Source organism: Hylobates moloch, unplaced genomic scaffold, assembly GCF_009828535.3.
Source record: "Hylobates moloch isolate HMO894 unplaced genomic scaffold, HMol_V3 SCAFFOLD_13, whole genome shotgun sequence".
Lineage (NCBI taxonomy): Eukaryota > Metazoa > Chordata > Mammalia > Primates > Hylobatidae > Hylobates > Hylobates moloch.
In genome coordinates this window covers 65,934,617-65,958,158 of record NW_026652288.1, presented here as the reverse complement: position 1 = coordinate 65,958,158, position 23,542 = coordinate 65,934,617, and the positions used below count along the sequence as shown (strand labels likewise).

The 23,542-nt window shown below is 45.4% G+C and overlaps 1 protein-coding gene across 1 annotated transcript; it reads left to right on the top strand.

The window, feature by feature from the left end:
- Positions 1-906: 906 nt before the first annotated feature.
- Positions 907-22,975, top strand: SIAH2 (siah E3 ubiquitin protein ligase 2). Its single transcript, XM_032173845.2, has 2 exons — positions 907-1,645; positions 21,399-22,975. The coding sequence occupies exons 1-2, from the start codon at positions 1,229-1,231 to the stop codon at positions 21,954-21,956; spliced, it is 975 nt and encodes a 324-aa protein (XP_032029736.1). The 5' UTR covers positions 907-1,228; the 3' UTR covers positions 21,957-22,975.
- Positions 22,976-23,542: the final 567 nt, after the last annotated feature.

The window sequence follows — 23,542 nt, the reverse complement described above, 5'->3', positions numbered from 1 at the left end:
TAGTGCTTCTGCTGGGCGCGCAGGGTGGCCCTACGCCTCGCAACAAAGACTCGGACTTTGGCCGGCTCTCTACCAAGCGGACGCAGCGCCTTACACTGGAGGCTCACGCACTATCTTCAGAGACCTCACGACCCAACCCACGTTTCTGGCATTCCTAGATGATCTCAAACTCTTAGCCAACGCTGTCCATGAGCTCCCTCCTGGCCTGCTATACAAGCCAGGGGCGCTCAATTCAACGAAGCTTCCTCCTGGTCCGCTGGGAAGGGAATAAAGGGAGCTTACATCCTCCCCACCGCCCCCCTCTTTACTCAACCCCACCGTTAACTGTACAAAACTAGGTCCTGTGCCCGCTGCAGACCCAACTCGAGCCCCTCGCCCTGCTCCCACCCAATGCTTCTCGTCCTGACTCCGAACACAGAACCTGGGTGGCCGCGTCGCCCTTCTCTCCTGCGCGCTGGTGACTCAACCCTGAGAAGAGAAACCTCTCGGTTTTTTCCGACCAGTGCAGGGGGGCCCGCGCCCCGCCCCTGCCCACCCGCGTCCGGTCCCACCCACCGTCCACGCTCCCGCCCCGCCTGAAGTTGCCCTTCTCGTTTGAGCTGAGGGACGCGTCGGCCAGGCACCCCGGGGTGTGGCCAGAGGACTTCGGCGACGCCTTCCGCGAGAGTGGCCCCCCCTCCTCAACCCAGAAAAGACAACCCCGCGGGGCTGCGGCGAACCAGGCATGCTCACTGGCGCAGGCCCGGCCCGCAGCCCGAGCAGGAAGCGCCGGCGCTAGGCGGCCCCCTGCGCTGCCAGCTGGAGCCGGGCGGAGCCAGCGCCCCGGCGCAGGGTGGCTCTGCCAGTCCCCGCGCGCCTGGGCGGCCGCACACGTGTCCAGGCGTCACGTCCGCGCGCGCCCCCGGGGCTTGCGTCAGCGGCCGTTCCAGAAGCGGGTGGGCCAGGGCTCTTTGCGCACCGCTGGGGTTCGGGGCCCGGGACGCCGCCTGGAGGAGGGCATCGCGCGGGGTCAGACGCGGAGGCGTGCTTGGAACGCCGGGGGCTGCGAAGTGCATTAGCGCGGTCCAGCCCTCCGCCTGCCGGGCGCCGAGCGTCTCCGCCGCCCGGACCTCTGCTGGGCGCCGTGGCGTTGCCTCGGAGCTCGCTGCCCGCGGGGCGCGCACCGCCTTGACCCGGGCGGCCCCGCGGCAGGCAGGCGCCCGCAGTTCCATGGTTGGTTCGGAGCGCGATGAGCCGCCCGTCCTCCACCGGCCCCAGCGCTAATAAACCCTGCAGCAAGCAGCCGCCGCCGCAGCCCCAGCACACTCCGTCCCCGGCTGCGCCCCCGGCCGCCGCCACCATCTCGGCTGCGGGCCCCGGCTCGTCCGCGGTGCCCGCCGCGGCGGCGGTGATCTCGGGCCCCGGCGGCGGCGGCGGGGCCGGCCCGGTGTCCCCGCAGCACCACGAGCTGACCTCGCTCTTCGAGTGTCCGGTCTGCTTTGACTATGTCCTGCCTCCTATTCTGCAGTGCCAGGCCGGGCACCTGGTGTGTAATCAATGCCGCCAGAAGTTGAGCTGCTGCCCGACGTGCAGGGGCGCCCTGACGCCCAGCATCAGGAACCTGGCTATGGAGAAGGTGGCCTCGGCAGTCCTGTTTCCCTGTAAGGTAAGCCCAGGGACAGCCCGCGTACCTCTGCCGGTGACCTCAGGGACTCCGGTATCCTCCAGCCTACTCGCAGGCCCGGAGAGGCGGGCGGCATCTCTCATTTAAAAAAAAAAAAAGAAAGAAAAAATGTTTACACTTCGTCCACCCTCCCTCAAGCCCACTTTGGGAGTAGTTCTGGGTTGACATTTACCGAATAATGGTTAATAGACAATTAACAGATTAATTGGCATTTGCTGATCGTTAGAACATCGTAGCTCACCCGGCCCAATGCCCGCGTCCTCTGCAGACATGTATTCGGGTACTCTGGGTAGGGCTGGGCCGCACCAGTAAAACTTGGACCGAGAAACTATGTGGGGATTGAGGAGGGAGGAAACGGGCGAGCTAAACGCACCCTTTACCAGCGCTAGGCTTGGCTGAATTGATAACTGGAGTCCTGCACCCCGCGCCTGCCGTCTGCGCACCCCTGACACGTGGGAGCTCTCGGGAGTGTAGCTAAAAAAAGGGCGCCTACAGCCTGTTTTCCTCTAGCTAGAAGAAAACCCTGCAAGCCACGCCTTTTTCTCTCCTAGCCTTCCCAAGACTGGGAAGGACTGAGGAGTTGTGGCTGCGTTTTTGTACTAAGTGGGGTGAAAACAGTCAATCAAGAAATTAACAAGGGCATCAAGAGCTGTTGTTTAAAGCTCATCACTTCATTTTTTATTTAATGTAAAAAGTTTTCAATGCCTTTGCGAAAAATGCAAGCCACTAAGACAAGAAGTAAAATGAAAGACCAAGATCTCTCCCCTCCTTTCCCACCATTGTTAGGTTTAGTGTGTATCTTTTTAAACTATATATACATACACCCTCGCAGCTAAATATAGAATCATAGATGTCAGTGTATGTCAGGGAGGTTTTTTAATACCCACACATAGATGTAAGTTTTTCTCCAAAAATGGCATCTGCAACTTGCTGTTCTTAAATTCATATTATCACACATATTTCTCTATGCCTGAAACCTAGTCGACTTCATTGTATTTTAAATGGCTGCATAGTATTGCATTGTGTGGTCATATTATAACATTTGTTTACCTGCAGCTATTACGTGGAAACCTTCAGAGCAGTTTCACAGACATACTTGTCTACATTACTTCATTATAACCTAGAACTATACTGTAAAGTCATTTTCTGAAATTAGAAGTGGAAATAATGTCATTAGTACTTTCCAGTTTTTTTTGTAAAAGTAACTTGTGCTGCCTCTTGGGCCATTTAGGCTGTCTTGCATTTCTCCTTGGTGCTGCTTATTTTATAGGACAAGAGCTCATTTTTAAATTAAAAATAATCCACCAGAGAATTCAGGCTTGGGACTCAGGTCAGTAAAATGAGTGCTTTAATTTGGTCTGCTGCCCTGCTGCAAATCAGGTTTAAAATAGCATATTTAAATAAGAGTTTGAATCGGTGTTTGGACTAGGGTGTTTCAGGCAACCTTAATAAATTGCTTTTAACCCCTCCTCATATAATGCTTACTAATTCACTCAGCCCAGTTTCTCAAAATTTAGATAAAATATTTGCATAGTTGTCTTAGGGTTGTGAAAAAGGTGACAACCTAGTGTTTGGAAAAGGTTTGGTGGTAGTTAACATAGAGTGGTTATTTGATGCTTGAGATATATTGCAGGGGTGGGGGATGCCCCACAAGATTTCTGGGGAGCCATTTTCTCACCCCTTTACTTTCCCTTAAACCCGCAGTGGCTAACAAAAGAAATGGCTTTTAAGTGAGTTTTAGTTCACAAATGAGCATTTGATATTAGTCAGTAATCCATAATTTGTTTTTAAAATGTAACCTCAAAATAGAATTGTGTTGTTCCCAAGAGAAAGGGAAGGAAACAGTTATGCTATATGGAGCATGAAGTTTCACTTTCAGGATCTAGAACTCTGGTTCCTGTGAAAGCATATGTTCTTTCCTAACGTGAAACAGGCTAGTGAAATCAACCTGGAAGAGTAGTTCTGGGAATCAGGGGTTCTCAGCCTTTCTGTACATGGCAGTGGTTTTCTGAGTCTCTATTCTATAAGAATGCAGTTGGGTAAAGCTATTACTTTGCAAGCTGAAATTTAAAAGGGCCAATTATTCCCCTACAGACCAAGAACCAAGCTTCGAATGTGACCTTGGGGATGCTTTTGTGTGTGCATGTGTGTGAGTTGTATAAAGCTGGGGTGTGCGTGCCTCACCTTTGGTTGATCAATAATCCAAACTATTGGCAGGGCAGCTCAGCCAGTTAGTCTGGATAAACCAAACTTGAATGTATACATAGGCCCAGCGACCAAGCAAGATGTGTTAGTTGTAGAGAATGAGAAACAACAGGGAGTCGTAAGGCCTGTATCAAACTGAAAACAAGGTAGGTCTGTTTACCTAGCCCTTTGGCCTACAGTTTGAGGCTTCTAGAAATTATGGGACTGCCTTTTTACTGTCCCCACCTGCTCTCAGAATCTCTCATGGGCTGGCTTATGTGAAACAAACCAACGTTGAATAAAGTACCAGAGCCCACATCTCAAGAGCTGCCTGGCACTGCCACTGTTTGCCTGAAAGACCACCTCCCAGGGCCTTGATTTCCTCATCTATATAAATGAGAGATGAGTCCGCTTGACTTCTGAGGACCTGTAGCTTCTAGCATTGCATGAAAAGAAGGGAGGCTATCTGGAATGTTATTGGATGCCCTCTATCTGCCAGCTACTTTGCAGGGGTCAGCTTTTACTAGTTTGCCTTTTTTTTTTTCAGATGAGGAAACTCATGCCTACAGAGTGGTTAAATGTGAAGTGACTTGTCAAATCACACAGCTAGTAAGAGGACCAGTCCAAGCACCTGCATCTCAAAGGCACAGATGCTTTGTCCCACACCTTACTACGTAGGGATTTCGAATCTGAGTGTATACTCAAGATTCTGAATCATAACTCAAGGTTGACACCAGTAACAAAACCATCTGGTTGGATGAGTTCACCAGATGGGCCTCTTATGGGACCATCCCAAAATGACAACATACATACTCACTATGAAATTCATTGGCAGGAATTTTGTAGGGCATGTAGGGTAGGAAGATGAGGGGGTGAGGGAAACCTACAAACCTAGTATTTTGTGGGATATCATCACAGCTCTGGACTGCTTCAGTTGGCCAAAAAATGGATGTATTGCCAAATAACTATCCTACTTAGGTGTAGGGTAATTAATTAAAGGCTAGAATGTTGCCAGCACCTTTGATTTGGGGAACCAGGTGCATTATTAGCCCAGATCTTTGGGTGTGGTGGCTCATGCCTGTAATCCCAGCACTTTGGGAGGCAGAGGCGAGCAGATCACCTGAGGTCAGGAGTTCGAGACCAGCCTGGACAACATAGCGAAACCCTGTCTCTACTAAAAATACAAAAATTAGGGCCAGGCACAGTGGCTCCCACCTGTAATTTCAGCACTTTGGGAGGCTGAGGCAGACGGATCACCTGAGGTCAGAAGTTTGAGACTAGCCTGACCAACATGGAGAAACCCCGTTTCTACTAAAAATACAAAAAAGTTAGCTGGGCATGGTGGCACATGCCTGTAATGTCAGCTACTCAAGAGACTGAGGCAGGAGAATCACTTGAACCCGGGAGGCAGAGGTTGCAGTGAGCCAAGATCGCGTCATTGTACTCCAGCCTGGGCAACAAGAGTGAAACTCGGTCTCATTAAAAAAAAAAAAAAAAAAATTAGCCGGGTGTGGTGGCAGGCACCTGTAATCCCAGCTACTCAGGAGGCTGAGGCAGGAGAATTGCTTGAACCCAGGAGGTGGAGGTTGCAGTGAGCTGAGATTGTGCCACTGCACTCCAGCCTGGGTGACAGAGCAAGACTCCGTCTCAAAAAAAAAAAAAAAAAAAAAAATGAAATGTCTAATAGTGTATGGCTTTCTTCCACTTAGGGTATTTTTTAATCCATTCTGTGGCTTGTTCCATGCCTGAGAACTTTTGACATCCTGTGCCCAGACCTAAACTCACCCCTTCAGTGTGTGGGTTTAGGAGGAGAAGTGAAGGTTAACACATTCATATCAACAACATAGTCTACTTTACCATCCAATGGTGTATTTTGATAGCCAAGTATTTCTCTCTACAACTGTGAGCAATGCTAATCCACTCCAGTCTTCTTACACTGTGATGATACATTTTCCTTGTCCTCTCTGAAAGTTTCTAGTAGCATATCTCCAAATAATTATTGAATTTGAAAGCCTCAGCCAGACAAGTCTTCTCTGTGGTTGAATTGTGACAATGTCTGTGTTCCTTAAAAAAATAAAAAATAACATAAAACCAAGTAAGGTTAGACAAAACAGTTGAAAGTTTAAAAGCCCTTGGCTTCATCTAGTTCAGCGGAGACAAACTTTCTAAATGGGAGGAGGGCCATGTAATGCAGAGGAGAGAAGTATTTGACACACTCATGGCCTCCGGGTCAGGGAGACCTGGAGGAGCAGTGGAGATGGTGGAGAGCCAGAGAACAGGTGCCACCTCCCAAGAGGCAGCCTTTACTTAGTTCTGGCTGATTGGTGGGGTTGGGGATGTGGGTGCAGGCATATCAGACCTTTAGATTTTTTCAAGAAAAGCCAGAAATCTGGATTTTTTTTTCCTTTAAGAGATGGCATCTCACTATGTTGCCCAGGCTGGTCTTGAACTCCTGAGCTCAAGCAATCCTCCTATCTCAGCCCCCCAAAGTGCTGGGATTACAAGTGTGAGCCACCGTGCCTAGCCTGGATTTGTTTTTTATGTTAAATATCTCAATTTTTTTTCTAGCATTGGCTGGCTTCACATGTATAGTCACCACTTGCAGACCAAGCCAACCATGTGTCTCCAGGCCAAGTTCCAGCTGCCAGCATGCAGCCTGTGATCTGATTCTCTTGTAGAAGCATTCCTTGAGCCCAGAAGTTCTCATTTAACTCTTGCCATACATGAACTTTGGAACTCTGTTAGGCCCTAACTGTTGGTGATTTTGTAGCTTGTTTTCTTTTCATCTTTATTTTGCCAAGAGAATATTATTTTCTGGCCATCAGGAACCCTCAGATGATGGCCTTGTGACTACATGTTTGACTATACAGGTCAGTTTCTTTTTTCACCCGAGGGTCTCTAAGAGAAGGGATTGGACTAAATGATTATCCCAAGGTTCTTTCTTACCCTAAAATTTTAAAATATAGTAAGCGGTCCCAGTGAAAAGAACGTGAGCCAGGAAACAGAAGACCTGGGTTCTCATCCTGGCTTTGTGTGACTGTGGTCCAGTCACATACTTCCCTGACCCTGTTTGTTCATCCATTAGAAAGAACGGAGATAACGCCTAGCTAGTGGGTGCTCGGAAATCAGATTAGAAGTGCTGTTGAGGGCTTTTGCTTCACCATATGGAATGGAATATGGGGGGTATTAGGGTGGTTGGAAGGTTGCGATGGGGGATCACCTGGAAGCAGGAAGCACAAGCCGATTAGCCAAAAATACTTTCAAAAATTTCTTCCTAACCCCCAGAATTCTCCTAAGACAAAACTATTTACTTTGGAAGTTGTCCCTGAAGTCCTCACTACTGCCTGACATGGGCAAGACTGGCTCATAAAAGCACAGAGTGAACTGGCAAGGACCAGAGTCCACATACATTAACTCTGGGGCTCAAGATTTTAAAGAACAAAATTGATAGTACACCTTTCGTCATAGTTTACTTTTTGTATAAAGCAGAAGCATTAGAATACTATATGGCAGTACTGAAGCTTAATGGTGATTCCACACATAATTGGCCAAAGATTTTTCACAGGTCACCACGACCTGGAACTGGAGTAAATAGTTATCAGTGAAAGTTGAGCCTTAGTATAACCAGAACAGAGGCTTACCAAAAGTTACAGCAGGTCTGGCCTATAAAATACCAGCCCAAGATTGGGTTAGACTCTCCCGTTCTGTGGTACAGCTGTTTTCTGAAGCCCCATTAAAAAGTGCTATATACATGAATATAGTGAGGCTTCACTGTAAAATGTCTTAAGCATCAGATTTTGCTTCTGACAAAATTTGTGAGACATGGCCGTTCTTATTCAAACCCTTAAAGTCCTCACTCCTTGAAAGGGGCACGTAGCAGATACACATTTGCTAAGCTGTGTACCAGTGCCAGCATTTGGAGCCACTGTGTTGCTGGCGAGTTTTTCAGGACATGATCATACACAGGGTATTTGAATGTGGTTCCACTCTGGACATCCTGAAAAGGAAAATAAAGTCTCCCTGATCAAATGTATCTTTATTTTAAGCTTTGAAGTATCCTTTTAAGGCTTATGAAGGATACTGAAATGCTCTACAGAATTTCATCAACTTCGCCCTAGATTGCAAAACTGTTGTTTTCCTCATTTCCAGTTTGGTAAAGATTTTATGTAATGATTTTTAGACTGTAGCATCTATGGGATAAAAGGGTTATCCTGTTCTCAGTTTTTACCCACAGGTGATATACAGATGGATGAAAAATATTCCTGGTCAGGTGTGGTGGTTCATGCCTGTAATCCCAGCATTTTGGGAGGCCAAGGAGGGCAGATCATGAGGTCAGGAGTTCAAGACCAGCCTGACCACCATAGTGAAACCCCGTCTCTACTAAAAATACAAAAATTGTGCCAGGCACAGTGGCTCACACCTGTAATCCCAGCATTTTGGGAGGCCGAGGCAGGCAGATCACCTGAGATTGGGAGTTCGAGACCAGCCTGACCAACATGGAGAAACCCCGTCTCTATTAAAAATAAAAAATTAGCCAGGCATGGTGGCGCATGCCTGTAATCCCAGCTACTTGGGAGGCTGAAGCAGGAGAATCCCTTGAACCCGGGAGGCGGAGGTTGTGGTGAGCTGAGATCGCACCATTGCACTCCAGCCTGGGCAACAAGAGCGAAACTCCATCTCAAAAAATAAATATATACATACATACATACATACATACACACAAAAATTAGCTGGGCGTGGTGGCTTGTGTCTATACTCCCAGCTACTCAGAGGGCTGAGGTGGGAGGATTGCTTGAGCCCAGGAGGTCCAGGCTGCAGTGAGCTGAGATCTTGCCAGTACCCTCCAGTCTGGATGACAGAGTGAGACCCTGTCTCAGAGAAAAAAAAAAAAAAGAAAAGAAAAGAAAAAGAAAAATATTCTTTTGCTAATGTGCCGGCCTATGCACTGCTTTAAAATTTTGAATCAGCAAAGATAGTATCTTTGGGTCCCTTTTACCCCCAGGATCCCTCTTACTCTGGCGGTTTTGAGGGCAGCCCCTCGTCTGGCCTGGTCCAAACCCCAACTCCAGCCCCACTGTGACTGGCTGGTGACCTCTCCAAGCCTCAAGGTTGCCGTGAGGACCAAACACACTAATAATTCATGCAAAGTGCCTAACACAGCCCAGGCACTAAATAAATGTGCTCAGTTAGAAGCTGACAGAAACTAGATGGCCGATGTCTGAGGTCAGGTTCATGCATAAACTTGAAAAAGATAAAAAGGAATCATTCCTATTTTTTCCCATAGATTTTCCCGATGAGCTTCCCTTCCCTACTCTTAATCATATAGTATTTTCATAGAGCCGTGTAAGTTGGCCCTTGTATTGGTTTTTCAGTGATGAGGCCTTTTTTTCATTTCTTTAAATCTTTTGAGAGGGAAAACTGGTTAGATTAAGCAGCATTTTAAATTATATGTATTATATTTTGTGTATTTTTACATATTATGTTTTCTAAAGTTATGATTATTTTTAAATGTAGAACATATAGAAAATAGCATAAAATTAAAATCTCCTATAATCTCCCTCACCTAAAGATAACCACTATACCATTTTGCATACATCCTTGCAAACTTATTTCTACGTCAGTGGAGTTTTTCTTTAAAAACAAAAACAGGTGAGATGGTGATATGGTTTGGATCTGTGTCCACATCAAGTCTCATGTTCAACTGTAATCCCCAATGTTGGAGGTGGGGCCTGGTGGGAGGTGGTTGGATCTTGGGGGTGGATTTCTCATGAATGACTTAGCACTATCCTCTTGGTGCTGTTCTTGTGATAGTGAGTCTTATGAGATCTGGTTATTTAAAAAGTGTGAAGCACCTCTCCCACCCTTTCTCCTGCTCTTGCCATGTGAGATGCTTCACTCCCCCTTTGCCTTCCACCATGATTGGAAGCTTTCTGAGGCCTCCCCGGAAGCAGAAGCCGCTATGCTTCCTGTACAGCTTGCAGAACCGTGAGCCAATTAAACTTCTTTTCTTTATAAATTACTCAGTCTCAAGTATTTATTCGTAGCAATTTGAGAATGGAACAATACAGGTGGGGAATCCTATTGTCCACACTGTTTCGTAATCTGCTTCTTTATCTAACACATTGTTTATTTAACACATCGTGACTGCTTTTCTACAGTGATAAATATTCTTTAGGATCATATTTAATGGCCACATATTACAGTTCTATAACAGTACCAGAGTTATTTAATCAGGCTCCTATTTGTGGTCATTTAAATTTTGTTTTCTTAACGAGATTTTTTTTTAAAGCACTGCTATAACCAAATCTTTGTACACAAAAAAATAGTTATTTCCCAAAGATAAATTCCTTGAAGTTGGATGGTAGAGCCCAAGGGTATATGCAGAAATCTAAGTTTTTTTTTATTTTTATTTTTTTTGGGTTTTTTTTTGAGACAGGTTCTAGTTCTGTCAGCCAAGCTAGAGTGCAGTGGCATAATCACAGCTCACTGCAGCCTCAGCCTCCTGGGCTCAGAGGATCCTCCCACCTTAGCCTCTTGAGTAGCTGGGATTACAGGCACACACCATCATGGTTGGCTAATTTTTGTATTTTTTGTAGGAACAGGGTTTCACCATGTTGTCCAGGCTGGTCTTGAACACCTGAGCTCAAGTGATTCGGCCTCAGCCACCTGAAGTGGCAGGATTACAGGCATGAGCCACCACACCCAGCCTGAGAAATTGAAGCTTTTTGATAGTAGAACAAAATTGTTTTCTCCCTTAGAATGGTTTACAGTTGAATGTCCATTTCTTCCCAGCAGCACCAACATTGGGTGTTACCTTTTGGTTTTCTTAATGCCACAGCCTGCTTTTTCTCCCTGGTGCAGTGTCAGGCCAGAGTTGGCCGCTGCTGACCTATCCACCAACTTTACATCATATTCACTCTTGCCTTGGAATCTCCTGCAGTTCCAGGCCCTCTCCTTCCCACAACCCATCTGCCTAGCCAGTTCTTGCCTCTGCTCACCCCTCTTGTCTTTCTGAAACTCCCCCCCAAGTCTAGTGATGGAGAGAGATGTGTCAATAGGGCAGAGCCCTTCTGAAGTACTAGGAGCCAAAAGGAGTCTGAAGACCTTGCTGCCATGGTGGCACCAGCTGCATGTTGAAGGATGTGCAGTGGTTTGCCCATGAAGAAAGAAGGGATGGAAGCTCATAAGGAGGCTGTGTGGGAGGCCAGCAGAGTTGCTTGTGAAGGACGTTGCCTACCTTGCTTATAGATGGCCCGAGCTAGGCACCCATGTTCATGCAGTTTTTAAGTTTGGGGACAGAAACTCCAGTCTGGACTAATTACATATACAGTGTCTTTTTCACTACAACCTCTTGCCTTTTCTGTGCCCACTCTACCCTTCTGAGGAACAGTGATCCCTCTTCCCATTCGAGACCCAAGTAGTGGCTTTTGCAGGGATGGCAGTGGTACCAAAGGGCCCTCTTATTAGGGTTGCCAGGTAAATACAGCATGCCCAGTTAAATTTGAATTTCAGATAAACAACAAATAATTTGTGGGGCCAGAGAGGAATAATAAGTATATTCCAAATATTGCCTGAGAGACATCTTGTATTTTTATTTGATAATCTTTTTTTTAATATTGAGATGGAGTCTCGCTCTGTCACCCAGGCTGGAGTGCAGTGGTGCGATCTTGGCTCACTGCAACCTCTGCCACCCGGGTTCAAGTGATTCTCATGACTCAGCCTCCCGATTAGCTGGCACTTCAGGCTCATGCCACCACGCCCGGATAATTTTTGTATTTTCAGTAGAGACAGGATTTCGCCATGTTGGCCAGACTGTTCTCGAACTCCTGACCTCAGGTGATCCGCCTGCCTTGGCCTCCCAAAATGCTAGGATTACAGGCGTGAGCCACTGCACCTGGCCTATTTAATAATCTTACAACCCTACCACTTAAGTCTTTTGGTGAATTCAGTTGCTTTCGTTGAGAAATAAAGACTGCTGAGGGGAATAGAGCTGTTTGAAGAACTGTCAGGGCAGTTACGTGGTTGTGCAGGTGGGAACCTGGCATGGAAGAGTGAGGGCATACTGAAAGGGTGGGTGTGGTACTGGTCACACGGCATAGAGCCTTTAACTCAGCTTTTAAGTGCTTTATTTGCTTGAGCATGCACTTTGAAAGGACCTCACAAAACTGGTTCTCCATGACAATGTGTGGTTACCTGCTAACTCTGGCTATGGACAGATGAGAAACATACATCGTCAAAAGTCAACCTTTGTTTAAAGTTTCTAAGATTAAAAATAAGCCCCTGCCAGCCCTGAGAGTCTCTCTAAGGCTAAACACACCCTCCCTCGATAGCAGGGTGTTCTCCGATTTCTGCAGTAATAATTATGCCAGGCCAGTTGTGGTGGCTCATGCCTGTAATCCCAGCACTTTGAGAGGCTGACATGGGAGGATCACTTGAGGCTAGGAGTTTGAGATCAGCCTGGGCAACACAGCAGGACCCTGTCTCTTTTTAAAAAGAAAGAAAATAAATTTATGCCAAAGTCTTCCAAAGACACCTTAGTAAGAAAGCTAAAAGGTGGTTTGTTGACTTTCTCTTAGGCAAAAAGGACAGATTTTTGGGCCCAAGATTTTAATTAGAATTGTCTTCCCCAGAAGAAATTTAGTAAAGTTAACAGTGTTTCCTTACTCTCACCACTGTTTGGTGACACTGTTTGACTTGATAGTTCTAGTGCTGAGTAATAGTGTCTTCTTATATCATTGTCTGTAAAACCATTATTGCACTATTGGTCGATGATATCTCTCTCTTTCTTTTTTTTTTTTTTTAAGAGACAGAGTCTCTCTCTGTCGCCCAGGCTGGAGTTCAGTGGTGTGATCTCAGCTCACTGCAACCTCCACCTCCCAGGTTCAAGCAATTCTCCTGCCTCAGCCTCCTGACTACAGGCACATGCTGCCACGCCCGGCTAATTTCTTTTGTATTGTAGTAGAGATGGGGTTTCACCATGTTGCCCAGGCTGGTCTCGAACTCCTGAGCTCAGGCAATCCGCCTGCCTCAGCCTCCCAAAGTGCTAGGATTACAGGAATGAGCCACCGTGCCAGGCCTGATTATCTCTTCACACTGCCTCACAGCAGAGTTCAGGAATTTACCATTCGAGTTAAGTGAAAATACGCTAAGGTTCTTAGAGGAAGGATGCTAGACAGATGCAGGTTGAATATTATAAATAAGTCCCAAGAACAGATTTCACTTTCTCCTGTTTCCCAAGCCTTAACATGATTAACTTGAAGAGTCTAGAACTCTTCCACTGTTAATAACAGTCAAGGAGTGAGTCATAGACAGTTTTATAGACCCACTCATAGGTGACTCGGTAGGCTGCAGGTCACACAGGACACTGGGTACTTGAGTTCCAATCACAGCTACTCTACCATTGTTGTAAACATATTTTAAGCAAGAGGAACATACAGCCATCAAAAGAACAACTGTGCTGATGTTTTCCAGTCTAGGTAAGATCTCAGAAAGGCTATAAACCTTCTCACTGCCAGGCATGGTGGCTCACATCTATAATCCCAGCATTTTGGGAGACTGAGGTGGCAGGATTGCTTGACGCCAGGAATTCATGACTACCCTGGCTAATAAAGTGAGACCCCGTCATTTCAATAAAAAAAAAATTTAAAAAACCTTCTCACTCCAAATAGTTATGTAAATAAAATATGTGAAACACTTTCATCAAAAATGACAAAACCATAGTGCCTGAAATCTAAAACAAACATTTCATCTTACATGATCTCAAAATCTATTGATTTTTTTTTTTTAAATTCTAAGTCCCACAGTAAAACTTCTAATTAAAGTAAAATTAACATGGTGGAAAACATTCCATCTTTGGCAGATACATCTAACATTTATTCATTTATCAACAAATATTAGGTGGGCAAGACGCAAGCAATGAATCAGTGAACCAATAAGCAAAATTAACAAACCCATAAATTAACTGGAAAATAACCTGTGATCATTCAGTGGTCTTTGTGGGGCAGGTAAACATTTTAAATCACAAAACAGCTAGCTTGAATTGCTAGAAGTCCTTTTAAAAGTTTGACTGATGGTTAAAATGTAACTTTTACCATGATGTGGATCTATACTAGGTTTAGCTGCCAACTCCTATTTGCACAAGTCCTAATTATCTGCTAATCATACATAATAAATTATACTGTCAGAAATTCATCCTCCCAGTTGAGCTCATATATCTCTTCTTCCCACTTCCAGGTTCACCTCCCAAAAGAAAAAGGGGGCTTGAGTAAATTTTATTCCTGGAGCTCATCTTTCAAATGGGTCTAGAACAAAGTGGAGTTTACCTTGGACCACTGAGAGTGGTGAATAATGAAACCACATGCCAAGGCCATGTAGGTCCTTGTCAGGGACCTGCAAACCTTTAGAAGGATCAGAGGACAATGGAGAATGCATTGTCTTCTATAGGGGCCAAAGAAGTGTTGGTTATTATGACAATTCATTTCTCATTGCAAAATTGTATTGGTTCACTACAGTCTCAAATAGCCTCTAGTAAAAGAAAAACTACCAACTTCAGTTGTATTTACATGTAGTTATGTAGTTAAAGGTACAGATTCTTTTAAAGCAAACACTATTATGATAAAACTTCATTCAACCAATTCTGCATAAACCATTTCTGTCCTATAAAGGATAAATATGCTAACTCGGTCCCTGGATTCTTTAGTATGTTTTTATGTATGTATTTTTGAGACAGGGTGTCTGTCATTCTGTTGCCCAGGCTAGAGGGCAGTGGTACAATCACGGCTCACTGAGCCTTGACCTCCCAGGCTCAAGCAATCCTCTCACCTTTGCCCTCCTAGTAGCCGGGGCTACATGTGTGCACCACAAGGCCTGGCTATTTTTTTTTTTTAACTTTTTATAGAGACAGGGGTCTCCCTATGTTGCCCAGGCTAGTCTTGAACTCCTGGGCTCAAGCAATCCCTTCATCTCGGCCTCCCAGAGTGCTTGGATTACAGGCTTGAGCCACCTTGCCTGACCATGTTTTTATTTTGATATGATTTCAAACTTACACAGCAGTTGTAATAATGGCATTAAAAAATTCCCTTATAGCCTTTATCCAGATTCACCAGTTATTTCCTTTTTGCTCCAGTTGCTTTATCATTTGTGCTGTCTCTGCTCATACTTTTTTTTTAACCATTTGAATGTAAATTGCAGGCATCTTGTCCCTTTACCCCTAAATACCTTATTGTGTTTCATCTAAAATCATTTTCTTATATAATCATAGCACAGTTTTCAAAATCAGGAAATTTGACACACAGCAGATCCTATTATCTAATCCACAGTCCATATTCAAATTACAGCTTTTGCCCCAGTAATGTCCTTTATAGGAATTTTGGTTTCTCATTCTAGAGTTATGCATCGCTTTTAGCCGTCAGTATGCATTCTGTGATCATTACAACTTATTTAGGTTGAAAGAAAGTGCCATTTGCTTTTTTTTAACTCCAAGACAAGGTCATTATTTAGATTTAATTCAAAAGTTTATGAGCATCAACAACAAAATATCGATTGTGGTTTGTTTTTCTTGAGACATTCTCATTTGAGGCGCTAGCAGGTATTTTGCTATAAATTTCAGCTGTTTCCTAGGACATAAGCCGGTCTAGGCAGTGTGGTTACATCACAGTTCCCGAAAGAGCCATGCTTCTGCTGTGGAGCACATGCTCCTCCCATTGAGTAGATTGTTGATTGTTGGGTTCAGTAAATCATTCTTGAATTGCATGGAATCAGATTTAATTAAATAGGTTAAGTGACTTGTTCTAAACCAGCGACAGCATCCATGACCTTCACTAGCACCAAGGCTAAGAAGGCGTACTTTGCTTGCATACTGGTTTCATAAGTAAACATAATGTGACTGTGTTTATTAGGTAAATAACAGGTGTCTTGTGTTTGACTGTGTGTTGATGTATCTTGTTGTATGTATTTGTGTATGAAGGGGTTTCTATGCTGAAAAGGGAAAAACCCTGCCTAAATTTCAACTTAAATACAACCTTCAGACCCCACACCCAGGAAAAGAATGGGAACTATTCGCTGCTTTCTGCAAAGACCTAAGAATGAGGGTCTGGATTACATATCATATCTCAATGGCAGAACACATTTGCACAAGACTTTTGAGTCACCGCAACATGAAAAGTTTGTAAAGAGAAGTTAGAAATGGGATTTCAACATCTCTTTGTTTCTCATTCTGCTGGGCCGTCATCTACCTCCCTATTTTTTTTTTTTTTTTTTTTTTTTTTGAGATGGCGTTTCACTCTTGTTGCCCAGGCTGGAGTGCAGTGGCACAACCACGGCTCACTGCAACCTCTGCCTCCTGCCTTAGCCTCCCGAGTAGCTGGGACTACAGGTGCCCACCACCACACCCGGCTAATTTTGTTTTTGTTTTTGTTTGTATTTTTAGTAGAGACGGGGTTTCACCATGTTGGCCAGGCTGGTCTCGAACTCCTGACCTCAGGTGATCCACCCAACTCAACCTCCCAAAGTGCTGGGATTACAGAAGTGAGCCATCACACCGGGTCCTGCCTCCCTATTTTCTTCTTTAGTTTTCAGAGAGAGAGAGAGAGAGTGTGTGTGTGTGTGTGTGTGTGTGTGTGTGTGTGTGTGTGTGTGGTTTTCTTTAGAGAGGATTACTTAAAACTAATTCCCCCTGGGGAAAATGAGCAGATATTTCCCTAAAGAGAAATCTCATTTATAGCTGTGGACTTGTCCCAGGAGACACAGTGGCAGCCCTCTGCGAACCAGGCCAGGTGCCTTCTCTCAGTAACAAAAGGGTACAGCTAAGAACCAGACATCTAAAGGAAAGCCCTCCTCAGCTTAAACACACAAGTCCTTGACCTTTTCACATTTTGTGAGGCAAGCCCTAGCTGGAGTATGAAGTGAAACCTCAGGACTTTCTTGCCAGATCCCAGAGAAGGCTGGGAGGGCCTAATGGCTGATTACTGATTTGAGATGGCTGCTGCCTTATTCCTCAGGGAGTGGCACTTTCAGGGCTGTTTTTCTCTCCTTGCAAACCAAAGAAGTTAATATTAGAACCTGCTTCCAAAAGCAGTGTATCTGTGGACTCTGGGTTTTATGTGTGTTGGGTTGGTGGCCAGGGGTGAAGGCAGACGTAAATTATTTGTTTATTTTTCCCAAAATATTCTTTGACTCCTGAGCTGTTGTGTGCTATGAAAGAACCCTGGAGGGGCAGCCTGTGAATGCAGGGCTCTGCTCCTTGTGAAGCCACGAATGACCACAGGGCCCTGACCAGTCAGCCACACTCTGGGAGCATCCAGCTTCTAGTGAATAAAACGGGTAGAATGGACTCCCTGGTCTAACTCCATGCTTGGCTAGCGATCATGTTCTGATTGTGCGGCAGGGCTGGCATTCCTGAGTTGCCCTGGTAGTGCTCATTGGGTGGGGCAGTGACCCACCGGACCTGCTTGCTGGCATGGGCCGCTCCTTGCAACTGTGATTGTGGCTGCCTGGAAGCCAGGTTTTGTCATTCTTGAGAATTGGAATGAGTGGGTCTCATCAGAGTCAGTGGTTCTCAACTGGGGCCATTTTGCCCCCTAGGTGACATTTGGCCATGCCTGGAGACTTGGAGACATTTCTGGTTGTCACAACTGAGGGGCAGGGGGTGGTTGCTATTGCCATCTAATGAATAGAGACCAGGGATGCTGCTAAACATCCTACGGTGCACAGCACAGCCCCCACAACAACCAATTATCAGATCCAAAATGTCAATAGCACCACTGTCGAGAAACTCAAAATAAACTCCATTGTCAGGAAAGTCCCTGACCTGCCTTCTCCTTTAGGTTGTTTGTTTGTTTGTTTTTTGAGACGGAGTCTCAGTCTGTCACCCAGGCTGCAATGCAGTGGCACGATCTCAGCTCACTGCAACCTCCGCCTCCTGGGTTCAAGTTATTCTCCTGCCTCAGCCTTCCTAGCAGCTGGGATTACAGGTGCATGCCACCACACCTGGCTAATTTTTTATATTTTTTGGTAGTGACAGGGTTTCACCATATTGGTCAGGCTCGTCTTGAACTCCTGACCTCAAGTGATCCACCTGCCTCAGCCTACCCAAGTGCTGGGATTACAGGTGTGAGCAGCGCGCCTGGCCTCCTTGAGGTTTTATCCCCACTGTTTCCTCCACTCACCCTGTGCTAGAACCAGATGGAACAACTCCATCCACAATCCACTTGTCTACAATAAGGCTTTCCTTACCATGTCCTCCTCACCCTGTCCCACCTTGAAATCAGCTGTTGCCCTCCTGGTCTTCCTTTACACAGTTGTTAAATTTATTATATGGTCTTTCTCAACTGGAAACACCACAAGGGCAGGATCCACAGCTGATTCCTTCTGTGTGCTGTAGGATAGAGGTTCTCAGCCCTGGAAACCCTTAGAAACCCTTGGAGCTCTTCAAGAAAACGCAAGCCCAGGCTGGGCATGGTGACCCAAGCCCTGCAATCCCAGCACTTTGGGAGGCCGAGGCGGGCGGATCACGAGGTCAGGAGATCGAGACCATCCTGGCTAACATGGTGAAACCCCGTCTCTACTGAAAATACAAAAAATTAGCCGGGCGTGGTGGCAGGCACCTGTAGTCCCAGCTACTCGGGAGGCTGAGGCAGGAGAATGGCATGATCGCGGGAGGCAGAGCTTGTAGTGAGCCGAGATTGCGCCATGGCACTCCAGCCTGGGTGATAAGAGCAAGACTCCGTCTAAAAAAGAAAGAAAGAAAAGAAAAGAAAACACACGCCCAAGGCCAGGGGCCAATGAGACTTGGCTTTGCTACTCAGAAGCACCTAGACAGTTTTACATACAGTCTTGGGGAATTCACAAACTCCTAAAGCCCTCCCTCGGATCCCTGGATGAGAGCCCCTGATGAAAGTGACAAAACACCCATGGTGCTCTGACATGCCATTCCAGAACAATGCCAAGACCGCTTGAAGTATGAAATGTGTGTGTGTGTGTGTGTGTGTGTAGGGGGTTAAAGTTTAGACTTTAGTCATCATAAAAGTGGCACCAGTGGTTATGAAGACATGAACCTTACCCATGATGGAAAGAGAAGGAATAGATTGCCATGAAAGTTCTGCTTGTTCAGTAAAAGCAGAGTAAGCACCTAAGGCTTTAAAACTATTTATTTAAGTTAATAGAGGATGTAGCAGGATCCTTATGAAAAAACATGAGATCGTTGTCCACACAAATGCAAAGTAATGCCTTTTCTATTTGTGCAGTTTGGGGAGGTTCCCTGTTCTGTATATTTGGGTGGAAAGAAGTGTTGAATATGTGATTTGTAAGGTAAACCAAATAATTCAGAGTATAAATACTCCTACTTGAGTGGGGGAAAGTTATAAAATGATTGCCAAATGATAAATATTTGCTGTAAATGTGGAGTTCGTCATGAATGAGGAGTGGTTTGGGGCTTTGGGCAGAGGTGCAGCTGGTACCTTTCTGGGTGCCACTGGCCAAAGTTCATCTCATTCCTGGGATTATTCCTGGGTGGCTATGGGGAACAGTTTGTTTTGAAACATCTTCAGATATTGAGAGCTTGTTTCGAGACTCTGCCAGGCTCTGGGCTAGTTCTTGCTATTTTTATTGTGTTTGTGTGTTTTTTTTTTTTTAACTGGACAGAAATGTCTCACCCATCACTCACAGAAGAACATTAGGAGGCTCTGTATTCCTAGCCACACCCTAGATTTAAAACACAGTTAATAGGGATTTGTTTTTCAGGCCTTACAAAGTAGGGAACACAAAGTATAAATACACATGGATAAATAAATTTGTTTCTCCTGAGTGAGTTTTTTTACACCCAGGCTTTAGAAATTAGTTCGGAGTTTTAAAAGATGAACAAACAATTCCTATGGGCAAATAAGTAACTGAAAGATTTCTGCCAATTTCTGTTGGATATTATAATCCACTTAGGTATGGGGAAGTGGGGGTTGGAGGATGAGCTACATTTCTTTCTTTAAGCCACTCTCCTTTCTGATTAGGGGAGACTAATCCCCCTGAGAGTGGAGGCTGTCATCTTTGCTTCAGAATCCTCTGAGTGACTGTAACTTAGCGTCTTGTATGGACAAGGCACATAGTGCATATATCTGCTTGTTGCTAGTGATAAATTCATCTATAAAGGTTAGAATTTGACCGACTTCAAATTTAAAAGGGGGATTATTCCATAAAGCGGGGTAGAGAGAAGCAAAAACAGCGGTGGTGGGTTTTTTTTTTTTTTAGCAACTGGACATAGCATCTTAGAAAAATGACCTGGCCTTGCCCTTATTTGGTGCCTTCATGTCTCAGTGGAGCAGGGGAATCCAAGTGTGGTAAGCCAGACAGTTCCCCTGCCATTCTGTGCTCCAGGAGTCTAAGGCCGAAACCTAGTTTCACCCGAAAAGGTGATTCAGGTTTCTTAATTCTTTATAGAACAACAGCTTAGTACTCAGGGCAGGTGTCTACTTGTGGGCTGATTCTCCATCTGGTATCTAGGAATTAACACTGCCACCTTGTCAGAGTCTGGAGTAGAAGTTCATTTCCTCCTGGTGTGGTCTTTTGCCACAGCAGGTATGATTTATCCATTAGGAATGTCATCCCAAGTGCAAGGGAGAAAAAGGTTTTGTTCCCCTACCCTATTAAGGCAGTGTCTGAGGGGCAGACTGATCATGTCAGCAAACTTGTCTAGTTCTGCTTCCTCCCGGGCCTGTTGTGAGGACCTGACATACCTGGCCATGAAATGATGTGCTCTTGAATCTGAGGAAGTGTTGGGGGTCAGCAAGCTTTGAGAGGAGGGTTAGGCCCTTTTCATTTTAACCTCCACTGGCCAGAACCAGACTGACTGGCAGTCTTCCAAGTTAGTTAAGTAGCTCTTGGATGTGATTTCCTTCCACCCAAAAAATATGGGCAAAGCCCCCCAGAGGGAAGGTCAAAAGGATGCAGTGGGATAATATTTCTAGCAGTACGAAGGGGTCTCCAGGCCTCCACTGCCCTAGCCTGGTGATGCCAGCAGCAAAGAGCAAGGAACCAAAGGGCAGCCTTCCCCACGGCCTGCCTGCCAGTCACCAGTTTGAGCCAGGAAGCAGTGGAGGGGGATAACAGAATTATACTGTTGTTAATATTGTCCATATGTGAAAATTAATCTGGGGATAAAATAATATTCCTTGCCCAACCCCATCCCTATCCCCAAGCAATTGAATTCTTTAAAAAACAGCTTCACAGAAAATATGGGGAAGACCAGCTTTTACAGGGCTTGCTCAACAATTTCGAGATGTGCATAGTAAGAGAACTTTAGTTCTCATCCCTTTGACAGCAGAACAGGGGGCATGGAAAACAGCATATTTCTGGTTCAGGAAATACCCTTGATTTTATGCATGACAGCATTGATGATGAATAGAGACTGAGACTTTTAGTCTTGAATATTTCACTTGCTTTGAGCAAAAGTAGTTAAGAACACAGTTTAAGCCCAGGAAAATGGAGTAGTTAAGTGCTCATAGAGGGTTGAAGCAATAGAAGTTTTGAGAAGGCCCAATGACTCAATGCATTTCTTTCTTTGCAGTATGCCACCACGGGCTGTTCCCTGACCCTGCACCATACGGAGAAACCAGAACATGAAGACATCTGTGAATACCGTCCCTACTCCTGCCCTTGTCCTGGTGCTTCCTGCAAGTGGCAGGGGTCCCTGGAAGCTGTGATGTCCCATCTCATGCACGCCCACAAGAGCATTACCACCCTTCAGGGAGAAGACATCGTCTTTCTAGCTACAGACATTAACTTGCCAGGGGCTGTCGACTGGGTGATGATGCAGTCATGTTTTGGCCATCACTTCATGCTGGTGCTGGAGAAACAAGAGAAGTACGAAGGCCACCAGCAGTTTTTTGCCATTGTCCTGCTCATTGGCACCCGCAAGCAAGCCGAGAACTTTGCCTACAGACTGGAGTTGAACGGGAACCGGCGGAGATTGACCTGGGAGGCCACGCCCCGTTCGATTCATGATGGTGTGGCTGCGGCCATCATGAACAGCGACTGCCTTGTTTTTGACACAGCCATAGCACATCTTTTTGCAGATAATGGGAACCTTGGAATCAATGTGACTATTTCTACATGTTGTCCATGATGTGACTTTCGTAAACCATCAAAATTATTTGAGCATAGTGCTCTAAGTTTAATAAAGGTTTTTATAGATGTTTTATTCCATATGTCTTCACAAGCCAGGACCCACAATTACCCGTGTTTTGTTTGAACAGCAGTTTCCCATCTGGCTTCGACCCAACAAAGTTCATTAACCTGGGATGAATGGGGTTGGCCTGTTGGTAATTTGGATGCTGTTCTGTGATCTAAAACAACTCTTATTAAATTGTATTTACTCCCTAAACAACACTTGACAGGCTGTTGCACAGGGCTTCTATAGATCAGTGTGTTAGGAATGGGAGGCCCCTTCCTGCCTGCCTTCCCATATTGGGCCCTTGACATTTGACAAAAGCACAGTGACTGTCAGCAGATTCCTTTACTTTTGTTTGTGGGAGGTAGGAATTGTTTTAATGCATTTTAAACAGTGTTTCTCAAATTGGATGACTGGCTAATAGACACCGAATCACCCGGAGTGCTTATCTTAAAATTGCAGATTTAGGGAGCCTGCCAATTTAACAGTCTCATCAGGTGATTCTTTTCAACAGTAGTGTTTGAGAATTACTGGGTTAAATTGTGGGAAAGGGTCCAGATTTTAAAGGTGCTTTAAGGTTGCCCTCTGCCGATACTGTTTGTTTGTCTTTCTACTGTTTCATCCCCTAACTTCGCCCAACCCTCAAATTAAAACTAGAACTATAGATCCACATGAACGCACGCCTGAGATTTGGTCACTCACCTATGTTTTGGGTGGATTGCCTAGGAAAGCAAGTCATATGGCCATTGATAGTTCTCATGTAATTAGTTTTGCTCACCACTAGTACAGATGACCCGTTTACACATGGCTTCCCTCGGAAGCCCTCCTCAACAGTAGCTGGTGTGAAAGACTAGGTCAGTAGAGTTGGAAAAGCTTTATAACTGGTGTGTCATATGCTTGCTATTTAAAGCTGTGTGTTGGTTTTGTTTTTCTGCCACATTCACTAGTTTTTTAATAAATATTTTCCAAAAATGGATATCGTGCTTCATTTCCCTAATTGAATAATGGGTATTTATTGAGCATCTACTGTGTGCAAGTGCAGTGAACCTTCATCACTACATCTGGGGTTGGAACTTTCACTGTTTCCACTGTGGAAACAGTCATTGGGCCAAGGTCATGGCACGGGTCCATGACAGCACTGGGGTCCGGGCTCATGTGTCTGAACCACTGACTGTCAGTGCTGCAGGTCTCCTTCCAGGGCTGTCGTTTCTGTCTGACAGTGCCAGTACCCGTGCAAGAAGAGGATTGCTCCTGCTTTACAGAGTCAGAAGGAAGACGCTTGGCCAGTGCTGACATCCAGAGTGCTGGGGTTGATCCAAGGTCACCCACTCCCTCAGTCCCAACCCTATACTCTCAAAAGAATTCAGAGGACTAGGGCCAAATGCTCAGCAAGGATTGAAGGCTGCTTACCTAAGTGTCCCAATTTCTTTCTTTTTTTATTTTATTTTCATTTTGTGTGTGTGTGAGACAGAGGCTGGAGTGCAATGGCACTCACTGCAATCTCTGCCTCTGGGTTCAAGCAATTCTCCTGCCTCAGCCTA

Excerpts from the sequence above, each read along its gene's own strand:
- SIAH2 (XM_032173845.2), top strand. The coding sequence starts at position 1,229 with ATGAGCCGCCCGTCCTCCACCGGCCCCAGCGCTAATAAACCCTGCAGC. Across the intron at positions 1,646-21,398 it reads CAGTCCTGTTTCCCTGTAAG|TATGCCACCACGGGCTGTTC; the intron begins GTAAGCCCAGGG and ends CTTTCTTTGCAG.